We start from the raw sequence: 11,707 nt of genomic DNA on the forward strand, positions 1-11,707 counted from the left end.
CAAAGGCTGATGTTGAGTCTTTCCCAATGCTTTTCATTTCACTCAACCCAGAGCAGGCTGGATCATTAATCTAGCTAAGCAGCTTGCCACAAGAATCCTTGGTCTCCTCCTCCCTAGAGCACTAGGATTACACATACCCACCCAGCATTTACACATGTGTTTATATGTGTGGGACTAGGGATCCAACCCCAGGCACCATGCTTGTACAGCAAGTTCTTTACCTTCTGGGCCCCTGAAATACATTTAAAATAACTTTTTAATTACTTGTCGCTGTGATAAACACACTGTGGGCCTATCATTATTATATAGTCTCTGCTTTAAGAAGCTCTCAAATCTAGAACAGTAGAATGAACCAGCCTCCAGTGGTTACAGAATAGACAGTGTCTCTCCAGCAAACTGATAACGGGGAAGGTGGAAATGTCATTGAAGGCAAACTTGAGACAGGAAGAAATGAAACTCAAGAGAAACACAGTACAGACTCCTCTGAAAAAGCCCAGTTTTAATACAGAAAGTGTTTGCCCTTCTAAAATCACATACAGGCAACATTTTTATATAATACATTGAAACTCTCTTGTTCTTCAAAGTATCTTTTCTGAGTCTAAATCATGATTACAAGATATGTGAAAGTAAATATATTAATATTACAGGGCTACTCAGTATTCTATGATATAATAGTATATGATTATAAAACTCCACACGTTATACAGTTTATACAAATTAGGATGGGCTGGCCACATGACATTTTTAGGAACAGTTACCAGTTCGATGAGGGTACCTACATAAACATTGTCCATGTGTCATCTGCCATGAAGGATAAATGGTGAGAGTTAAACACTAGTTACTATGCAGGCACTGTTGTATGGAAAACGCATCTTATGTTTCTATGCAGTATGAGTTAGAAATGCTCTCAGAGTCACGTGCTTGCGCAAGAAAGCTTGATGGTGCTGAATGCTCTGATGAGCGATGCAAAAACCTCTTGATGATCAAGTCCTTTGGATGCAATTTATCTGTAGCAAGACTAGTTTACATATTAAATGACTAATTAATGCTTTGGTTGTCAGAGGAATTTTGAAATCAGCGACCTGCTTTGCCACTTCATTCTTGTGAATGGCCTAACGCCCGGATATATACACAGCTGAAAGCCGCCTTCTTATTTATCTTAAGCAAGACTCAATTGTAGCTGAATAACAAATCTAGACCTCTCAAAAAGAGAGAGAGAAAAAAGATACTGCCAAATGACTTCAGACTCTCTTTTGGCTCCGGCACATCCTAAAAGGTGACTTTTGTATACTGTCACCCTTGTAACAGACTAACATAATGCCTAGCATGGAATGAAGGTAGTCCAGGGTCTTGGAAATCTCATCTGATCTTGAAAATCTAATTATCTTGAGAATATCAGGTAGGTACTGCTTTTGAAGTGAGCTCATGACATTACTTCAGACAAATTCACTCCAATAAATACGATATAAGACTCCTTGTTATGGATAATTTCACACACATACCCACAGACAGACAGACAGACAGACAGACAGACAGACAGACACACACACACACACACACACACACACACACACACACAGAGTCTGGTCAAAACTGTTGCCAGATAGATTACAAAGTAATCTAGATTGCCAAGTAATCACGGCAACCATCACAAAAGCAGTAAAACCCAACACAGGATGTCCTGGACTTTCCAAACCTGCCTCAATCCATTCCCTGGGAGCACAGGTAATGAAACCATGTGACAGGCTGTGCTTGTTTTTCCACAGATGTAGCCTGGGACCGTATGTTCTCAGCAGCTTCAGATTTTTTCATTGTCATTCATACTGATTTTTTTAAATGCAACCGGGCTTGCCTGCTTCAAAGAAGTCTTGGACACGTCCGTATGCATGGTAGACATGGCTATAGTCTCGTAGTCGTCGTCTCGAGACCGGAAGTCACAAAAGTTGAAGAAGAACTGCAAGTCTCTCTGGAAATTTTTGTTCAGGAATCCATAAAAGATGGGGTTGACGCAGGTGGAGATCATGGCCGTGAGGTGGCAGAGCAGGAACAGCAGATTGTGGTTGCAGGTGGCAATGATCTGGTGATTCCAGTCGAACACAGTGTTGAAGATGGTAAGGGGCAGCCAGCAGACCGCGAAGGCGACCACGATGGAGAGCAGCATGACGTTGATTCGTTTGGTCTCACTGGACCTGTACTTACTGTCCCTGATTTTGTCCATCATGTTGTTTCTCCTTTTCAAGCGAATGTATATCTATGAAGAAAGGAAAGGGTGAGTTCAAGTACAACGTGCACCTCTGGGGGAAGTCTGTACAAAGGAGGTAAGACGGTAATGATTGGGGGAGGGGCCAAAGGTTTTCTTACCTTGAAGTAGCATATGAATATGAAACAGAGTGGGCCAAAATACTGCAGCACCAGAAGAAGAGTCGTGTAAGACAGCCTGTGAGAGTCTGACGGGAATTTGTCAAAACATACATACTTGTCCTTGAACGCCGCAAGTGATACATTTTGGAAGGGCTCATCAGTCAGAATTTGATAGATCACGAAGGGCAGAGAAGAAGCCACCGCCAGTACCCAAATGACAGTAATGCCTATGTAAGCATGTCTATTGTTTGGTCTCCACCCTCTTGGGTTGATGATTAGCTGATGACGTTCCACAGCGATGAGAACCAGAGAGAAAATGGATACTGTAATGGAGACGCATTGCACAAAAGGATTCAGTTTGCACATGGTCTCCCCGAAGACCCAGTGGTCCATCAGTGTGTACACAAAGGTGAACGGGAGACACATGACTGCGACCAGCAAGTCTGAGAAGGAGAGGTTCACGATCAGAATGTTGGTGACATTCCTCATCTCTTTCTGTTTTAGGATGATTATGATCAATGCCAGGTTTCCAGAGACCCCAAGAATAATCACAGCCCCATAAGCAAGAGCTAAGGTGAATATCACAGCCAAGGGCAGGTGGCAGTCATCATTCTCAAAGGCCAGAAATGGAGAATTCTCTGAGACATTATAGTGAACTGAGTAATTTTCAACCCTGGAGAACAGAGTTGAATTCATTTTTTACGTTTTGTTGTTATGGATTAGACAAACGGACTGTTAGGGTTCTTCGAAATGGATCAGATCTTCAGCTGTCTCTTATTCCATTTATTTGAATCCATTCACCAAAAATAATTCTCAATTCTTCGTTCCCTTGAACTGAATACTCTGTCAACAAAAGAGGCCAGTTACGTTATTAAGTTTATTGAAGGCCTTCCGTAATAAATTCTGTCTTACAGATTTCTAAAATTAAGGCACAGAAGAAAATAAACAGATTTTAATCTTTTATAAAATTATAACCTTTAAAAAGATCCCACAGTCAGTACCAACCATTTCAAACATTTAAAGTTCAGCTACAGTGTTTTTGAGATAAGGTCTTTTTCATGTGACTGGCCTTCAACTCACTTTTTAGCTCAAGATGATCTTAGACATTTTCTCTCTCCGTCTCCACCTCATGAGTGATGGGATTACAGGCACATCTGATTTTATGGCAGTGCTGAGGACTGTACGCAGGGTTTCAGGCATGCTAGGCTAGCAACTAAGCTGCATCCCCCAGCTCCCCAGAAATGTTTTTAGCTGGACTTGCTCACATGTTGACTTTCAGTGGTTTACACATCAGTAAAGTGTTTGTAAATCTCATGCCTCCCAAGTGCTAGACAAATGGTGCCAACAGCAGACTCTCAGACATGGCAGGGATGCCCGTGTACAGAGAAGAGCATAATGTACAGACGGAAACATGTAACAGAGCGAATCAACAGCGAAGACAGTGTAATGGAATTGTCAGTGCAGATACCACACGGTGCTAACAGCTCACCATACACTGGGCTGCTTTGAAAGACAGACGCCATTTGACAAAAACCTTCACAAGGAGGTGACCTATACGCAATGGAGCATCAGAAAACTTGACCTTCTGTGATAAGGCTTCTGAAGAACCATGTGATGTGTAATGCAGACCATGTTTTGGACTGTAGGGCTGACTCCTTATATTTTAATAGGCAGTCTATAGAGTATATGGAAAAATTTCATGGCCTATCTGATGAAATTAGAGATGGGACCAAAGGCTGTATATAATTTTGGAAAAATGATGTCACCATGAGGAATGAAAGCTGAATCAAATGGAAGAAACTACTTGTCAAAGAAGCGAGTGCTTCATATACAGGGGGCCACATGAAGGTTTTACATTGTGTGGGAGATTCTAACTTTAAGACACTATGATTTTGACTATTGGTTAGAAGACTTCAAAGAATTTCTAATGTTTTATCTACGGAAATATTTTCTTTCCTCACTCAGCTATGTGAATGTCCAGTGCAAGGGTGTGATTTCACTTGTAACCTTAAATGTTCACCCCATTGTGTACAGTAAACTTACTTCTCTTACCAAAAAAATATATAAAGTACAGGGATCCATCTCGCTGAGATCAGAAGCTCCTTTAGAGAAAGAAAGAAGAGAAACCTCTGATCTTCACCTCCCCCTTGCTAAAGAAGTTGCCAGGACAGGATATCTCATGCTAATTAGCTATTGTGCCCGAGTTAATAGGCAGCATTCTCTGTCTGTCTTTCTTAGAACAATGAAGAAAATTGTGTGGATTCACTTCTATTGAAAAGAGAAGGAGAAACTTACTGTGCAGAAATGTACTAGCTGTTTAAGTGACACCTCTAATAAACCTTTTATTTGGCAATTTTGCTTTCTAGACTGTGAGGTCTTTTCTATTATGCTGCCATCATATAATCAGAATACATAGCATTAAAGCATAGTGGTGCAATGACTTTGCATTGTCTAGTTTTACGTCAACCTGTCATGATAGAGTCATCTGAACAGAGGGAACTTCAATTGAAAAAATGTCTCCATAGGATTGGGCTGTGGGCAAGCCTGTAGAGCATTTTCTTAATTAGTAATTAAGGGGGAGGACCCAGTCCATGGTAGATGGGGCCATTCTCCGCTTGGTGGTGGTTCTGGGTTCTATTAGAAAGCAGGCTGAGCAAGCCATGGGGAGCAAAGTTAGTAGGCAGCACCCCTCCATGGCCTCTTCCTCAGCTCCTGCCTGTTGAGTTTCTGCCCTGACTTCCTTTGAACAGTGATGTGGAAGTGTAAGCCAAATAAACCCTTTTGCCCCAACTTGCTTTTGGTCACGGTGTTTCATCACAGCAATAGTAACCCTGACTAGGACAGACTTCAAGTGTGGACGTTGTTAGAATCCAAGTCCCTCTTCTATCATCTCATCTGAAATGACTTCTGGCACATTGTTTTACTCTCAAGAATCCCAAAACCAGGGCGAGCGTAGTGTGGGAAAGCAAACCTAGGAGTGGGTAGTGGCTTTATGGTTTTGGAAAGCTCTAACTTTCTTAAGGAAGCCAGTCAAACTTAGTGTCACATTTCCATTCCAGGCTAACAGTTACAAAGTTTTTCATTATTCAAAGTAAAGCTAGCAGAATAGCAAAGTGTATCCTTATTACCTGTGACTTCTCTTGGTGTCCTATCACTGAGCTCCACTGAGTGTGTGAGCCTATGTGGATTCTTGTGAGACACAGAAAGTGTGTTCAGTTATTATGTTTCATCCTGGAACTTAAAGACGCTCCAGGCTGTCTTCAACTCTTTAATAGCCCCAATATGATTTTTCTATTCTAAACAAACAAACAAATGAACTTATCTATCCTAGCCTATAATACTTCCAAATTCTCACTTCACCACCCCAGTTTTTGGGTGTTATATCCCAACAGCAATTCACATCTTTCCTCTCATCCAAATCACTTTTAATCCCTAGCCTTATCACCCTTTAGTAATTTCAATACAATGCCTTAAGTCAGGCACTGTGAAGACTTCATGGTACCTTGAAAATATTAATTTAGAATTAAAATATTTTGACCACTATAATAGGTACATAAAAGGAATTATGTTTGCTGTAAGCCTGTGCTAACATTAATGGCACAATCTATGATTAAATGCAAAACAGAGCCAATTAGAACAGTCATTCTTTTGGGTCAGTTACCTAGGGGAAAACATTGCATTTTGTGTATTAAAAATGAACTGTTTTCTGAAGGAACACGTATTTACTTGACACTTGTTTGCTGTCAGATGTGGTTTCAGGGGAAAGAGCAATGACCTTTTCGCTGAGTTTCTAGTCTTACAGGCAGAGAAAGAAAAAGAAAAAATAAATGAGTAAATGGCCCAGTGTGATAGTCAAGAAAGGGGACTGGGATTACTGGGAATTGCGATTTAATCCTGGTGGTGAGCAAAGGCAGCTGAGCACCCTAAAGGACAGCAAACATCCAGGAGTGCAGTATTAAGAAGCCATGTATGATCCCAGGGCTGGCATCCCTGGTGGGAAAAAATACCAAATAGAACATTTCTAAGGCTGGAGCGCAACTGTTGTGCTGAGAAGACAAAGGAGAAATGGAGTGGACTAGAAGGAGCTCACTGGGAAGCCCGAATGAGAAGCTGACAGTGCAGGGTTCTAATGGGTCTGTCTTAGCCTTTGACCCCCCCCCCCCAGTCATGAGTAGCCTTTGGTAAAAACATGTGACGTCATATGCTTTCCCTTTAAAATTTGTAAAGGTATTTGCTGCCAAACCTGGGGACTTGAGTTTGCTCCTTGTGACTCACATGGTGGAAAGAAAGAACTGTCTCCTGTAAATGGCCCTCTGAGGACATGTATGTCATAGCATGCAGGCCCATCCCTCGCCACTAAAATGAATAAGTAGAAGACTCTGTCAGTCTACATGCTGCTTGCACCAAATTTAAAAAGGGAAGGTGAAATAAGGAGACTCGTTAGGAGGCTTTACAATGATTCAGGGAGAGGGGCACGGGACATAGGGCAAAGTGCTTGCTGTGGAGAGGAAGAAAAGAGAATTTTTACATAGGACCTATTTTGACAAGTATAGGAATCCACAAAAACAAGTCATTTCAATTCATGGGTTATAAAGATTTATCTCTCGCAAATGAGTTTAAGTCAACATAGTCTATTCTGATATCTCTCAGATCACATGTGATAGACAAGTCCTATGAGAAATGTTTCTCACTAAGTAGATGTTTACTTGTTTGGTTTCAGACCCCTGGACAAGGGGCTGAGGTGCATATTTTACATACCAAAGCAGACCTGTCCTCCAGGTTCTCCCAGTATCCTTCAATCCCTACCTGGCATACCCTGTCCCAAACCTGAACTTTCCAGCCTATGGGCTGGGCTGCCCTTCCCCCAGTGGCCACCCCTATATAATCCAGACATTTTGATCTCTGACAGCCTCCTGCCACTCTCTTTCTCTTTCTTGGTGCACTCTCTTTCTTTTAACCCCCTCCTCTCTCTCCCTTCTCATGGAGACTTCCCTGGGTCTAGTGAACTGGAAACAGCTTCCCAATAAAGCTGTGTTTAATTGAGTCTAACCTGGCTTGAATGGCCTCACTTCACCAGTGCAGGAATAACTCATCACTCGTCTATACAGACAGCGCAGAGTTCCCTTCTGCCAAGTATGGGAGTAATACTCATTCCGGTTGGGGGAAAAAGTTGTGTGTTAGATACAAGGTATGTCTTGTTGCCCTTAGTATGTCCTAGAAACAGTAAAGGTCGGGGAAGTAACAGTACTTTCCTTCAGAAAGAGTTTGCATCCCCTCTAAAAGAAAGCAACCTGACCCTTTCTCTTCCATGTCCTACATATGCACGCCTTACAAATGGAAGCATTGCAAGAATTAATGACCAAATTTTAGTTCAGCTGCCAAGGACATTCAAAGACATTACACGCATTAACATTGGCAAATTAATTCCTTCTCCCACCCTTCCATGGAAGTTCCTTTTCTTTACCTTGTAGAAATGCTGACCCTTCCTGATCCCTGTTTATAGTGCTGGTTCTACCCCAAAGTGCAGCCCTTGGGGCATAACACTCTCTCTCTCTCTCTCTCTCTCTCTCTCTCTCTCTCTCTCTCTCTCTCTCTGTGGGGGGGGCGTTCTTCAAATTCCCTCATTTGTTTGGGGGGAAAAAGATCAGCCGTGATATACACAGCCAAAGTTACTGCTAGCTTATCTAAATGACTTACATAATTCCCTGTTCCTTCCGGGGAATGGGGGAAGGGCTTGTTCAACAGATAGCTGCCTATCGACAATTATAAGGAAACACTAGGAAATGATATCGGGGAAGAGCACTCTGTCTTTGGATGGGTATGAAATTGGGCTTTCTGCAGTAGTTCTCTGGTGTGCAAATCACAGAGCACTCCAATTGAAAGAACAGTGGAAGTAGGAGACACACCTCATCTCCACTTCTTCTCCGCGGCCCCTCCCCTCCCCTCCCCTCTCCTGGGTTTTCATGCTCTCTGTCCTAGAGTCTAGGAGTTACCAGAGGGAGCCGGGATAGTCTCAATCAGAACTGTTTCACCACCCTTTTCTGTATTGTATAACTATGTGACTATGTGAATCTCTTTGACTACCCCCATTCCTAATCCCCCCTACACACACACACACACACACACACACACACACACACACACACACACACACACACACACACACACATACACGGAGATAGGAAGGAGGAGAGGAGCGGGAAAGACTTGCTAATCTATCAGGGCGCCTCTAATAAGCGACCAACAGCAGAAATGAAAGAGCCCAAATGAACAAGGAAGGCGCGAATCGGAGGTCAGTCCGTCTCTCTCGGAAGCCCAATAAGGGTCCTTCCAACATTACCATCTATTTGCAATCTACCTGGGGAACAGCAGAATATCCTACGAACCATTAAAACCACCCTCATTCTCCCTCCCCCGCTTCTAGTTCATTCGTAACCTGCTAACCCAGCACAACTGCCTTTTTAAAAAGGGCTGAGGAGTTGGGTGGTTAAAACTATGAAACAAAAAGACAGGGCTCAAGTCTTGGAAGGTGTACTACACAGCCTGAAAGGGGCAGGTACAGGGGCTCTCCCATCCTGGGCTCTGCGTCCCGGGGCACCCCACATTTTCTCTCGTGGTGGGAAGCAGGACAAATTCATCGGGATCCAGGAGCAAGCGGGCGCCCCCACCCCTGCCCAGTGCATCTCATCAGGTTATCCAAGAAAACTCCTGGATCTCCATCTGGGCAGAGGCTCCAGCCTGCTCCAGAAAAATGAGGAAGACTATCTTGGTGCAGGAAAGACCAAGGGGGGCACCTCCCCTGCTTTCTGAGAGAGTAGGAGGAGAGGAAAACTTATTTCCTTTTGGAACCCCAAAGCGCAGGACGCCGGGATGCGCGAACTCTGCGAGAGGTACGCTCTCCCTTTGAGGTCTCAGATCCATAATGTCCCAGTCCTGTCCCACATCTAGAATATCCTACCACCTGCTTCCACTGGGAGTCAAAGCAAAAAGCTCACTCCACGCCCGCTCCGTTCCCACAACCGGATCAGACACCCGCATCTTTCTTCTCATACCTCATCCCATCAATAAGAGATTTCTCAAAAATCCCTTAAAAACACTAACTTGCAACTTACCTTTTAAAGAATCCGTCTGTTCGCCTGTGTTGAAGCGGGACGAGTGTCACCGGAGGGAAGAAAGATCTGTTGGTATTTCTCCTGCTCAAACCCTAAAGATTGAGGAAGATAGAAGAGACGCCCCCTTAAAGCCGAACTCCACCTCATCCAGGATCATGTGACGGCACCCCACGAGGATCACCCAAGGTTTCCCCCACAACCTCCTCCCAACACCTCGGATGCACACCTCGGATGTGCGTTGCCTAGGAATTCTGGAAAGAAAAGCAGATAAACGTAAGCCACACTGTCAGACCCGAACGCACAGAGCTCTCACCCCACTAGTCCTTGACTCAGGGAAGGCGCATTTACAAGCCTGTTTTAAAAGTCAATGCCACCGCTATTTCCTTTGTCTGCAGGTCAGTGCCATCTTGTGGCGAAGTCCTTTTCCTCCGAGAGTCCGAGCTTTAAGCCCTAGTCAAGAATGAAGGGGAGAGCTTATTTACGGGAAGGGGGATGGATGCACTTCACCGCAAAGCCTCCGCTAATGGGTTTGCCGCTGCTCTTGTGACGCTCAACTATTCCGCACGCCAGTACCGAGAAGTTACTTCCCCCAGTCTAAGAGAACAAAAAGAAGTCCTTTAAAAAGCCAAAGTAGCGGATCTCCGTTGAGAGCCTTTGAGCCTTTTTCCTCCTCACTAAGAAAATGCATTTGAGTCAGATTTGTTCTCAGTGACTAGTTCATTTTTCAGGGGAGCAGGGAACCGGGCCGGGCACGATGATCCCAGCATCTCCCTGATGGTCAGAAAGAGTCAATGCAATTTCCCGGGTGATTTATCTGCTACAGTATGGAACATCGTGGGTGTGCTCAAAAGACATGGTCCTTGTAAACCTTGTTCTTGGTATTTGATGGTTCGGGCTAATTATTGACACACTGATTTTCATAATTCACTTGGTTTTATTTCACTTGTAAAGTCAAGGCTGAATATTGCACACACAAGAACACACACACATGCATACACAAATTATCTAGGAACTACAACTTATTTTAATTCAAACTGTTAAGAAGTACACAATCTACAGATGTTGCCTAGGATGTACACATTTTCATTACAAAACAAAGATTACTTGCTTTTAAAATAAAAGCCAATGAAATCCCATGACAGAAAATCACATGAAACTTACACTATTAAGAAAAAAAAATTTTCCCCCTGAGGGTTTGCTTGAATAAGGATTACTTATCAATACAAGTTTGATTGGATTCTCACACAGAGATGTAGGTGATGTCTGGGACATTTTCAAAAGCTAATATACGTTTAGCTGGGCACATTCACATTGTTCTATGGATGGAAGAGGGTTATGATCAGATTTAAAATGTACAGTGCTTGTAGGGCAGCAGATATGCGTTATGTGAAAACCCTCTAATGGTTTAAAAGTAAAAGTGAAACGTCACACAACTGAGCACACATGAGATCGGAAATAGGAACAATTCGGGGATCACAGTCTCTTTAAGGTGCTCTATGCCTCCTTTCAGAACACTCACCTGCCCATGTCCCCTCCACTCTCCAAGTCACATTGAGAGTCACACTTAGACATTTTTCCTACATTAGATCACCACACCTACTAGTTTTAGTTGGCCATGAAAACCAAGGGTGAAATGGTTCAGTTCTTTACCAAGAGTATGTCTTGCCAGGGTATCACTCATGCCCGGAACTATTTTGGATTTGAGAATATTATTTGGACTTGTGTACCTAATGTGTTCCCCAAGAATACTAGCAACGTTTCTCTAGAAGGCCCACATTAACATGACCAATTGCAGTTCGTTTTATTACTTTAGTTTCTATGAAGCGCCCCCTTAGGGCACATTTATAAACCTGGGTTTCTGAGACATTAACTTCACAAATCAGTCTTTTGAAGATTATTGCTCTCCAAAGGTTTTTATGACAAACTGTATGGTATAAAGTTTGTCATACACGTATAACTTTAGAAAGACCATTTATTAAAGACCGTCTTCAATGCACGAGGCAGAGAGGTTACAAACGCTTTTAACATAATCTTACAAGAGACTTACAATAAGCAAAACAATTTTTATTCCTGTGAAGGCGTGCCAAATTTTAGGATGATTTCTTTTTCCTTTCTATTTTGACATAGTGTCTGTGGAGCCCAGGGTGGCTTCATAGCAAAGGATGTTTTGAGATTTCTCATCCTCCTCCCTCTGCATCCCAAACTGTTATTACAGTCCAGGCTAGCACACTTGG

At 43.1% G+C, this 11,707-nt stretch overlaps 1 protein-coding gene across 5 annotated transcripts; it reads right to left on the reverse strand.

The window, feature by feature from the left end:
* Positions 1-479: 479 nt before the first annotated feature.
* Npy1r (neuropeptide Y receptor Y1) lies at positions 480-9,804 on the reverse strand. 5 transcript variants are annotated; one of them, XM_087587999.1, is made up of 4 exons: positions 9,700-9,804; positions 9,474-9,565; positions 2,362-3,204; positions 480-2,251 (listed from the first exon to the last, which is right to left on the reverse strand). In XM_087587999.1, the coding sequence occupies exons 3-4, from the start codon at positions 3,055-3,057 to the stop codon at positions 1,799-1,801; spliced, it is 1,149 nt and encodes a 382-aa protein (XP_087444125.1). In that variant the 5' UTR covers positions 3,058-3,204; positions 9,474-9,565; positions 9,700-9,804; the 3' UTR covers positions 480-1,798.
* Between the last annotated feature and the right edge of the window lie 1,903 nt (positions 9,805-11,707).

The sequence above is a fragment of the Rattus norvegicus genome, chromosome 16 (genome assembly GCF_021556685.1).
Source record: "Rattus norvegicus strain SHRSP/BbbUtx chromosome 16, alternate assembly SHRSP_T2T, whole genome shotgun sequence".
Lineage (NCBI taxonomy): Eukaryota > Metazoa > Chordata > Mammalia > Rodentia > Muridae > Rattus > Rattus norvegicus.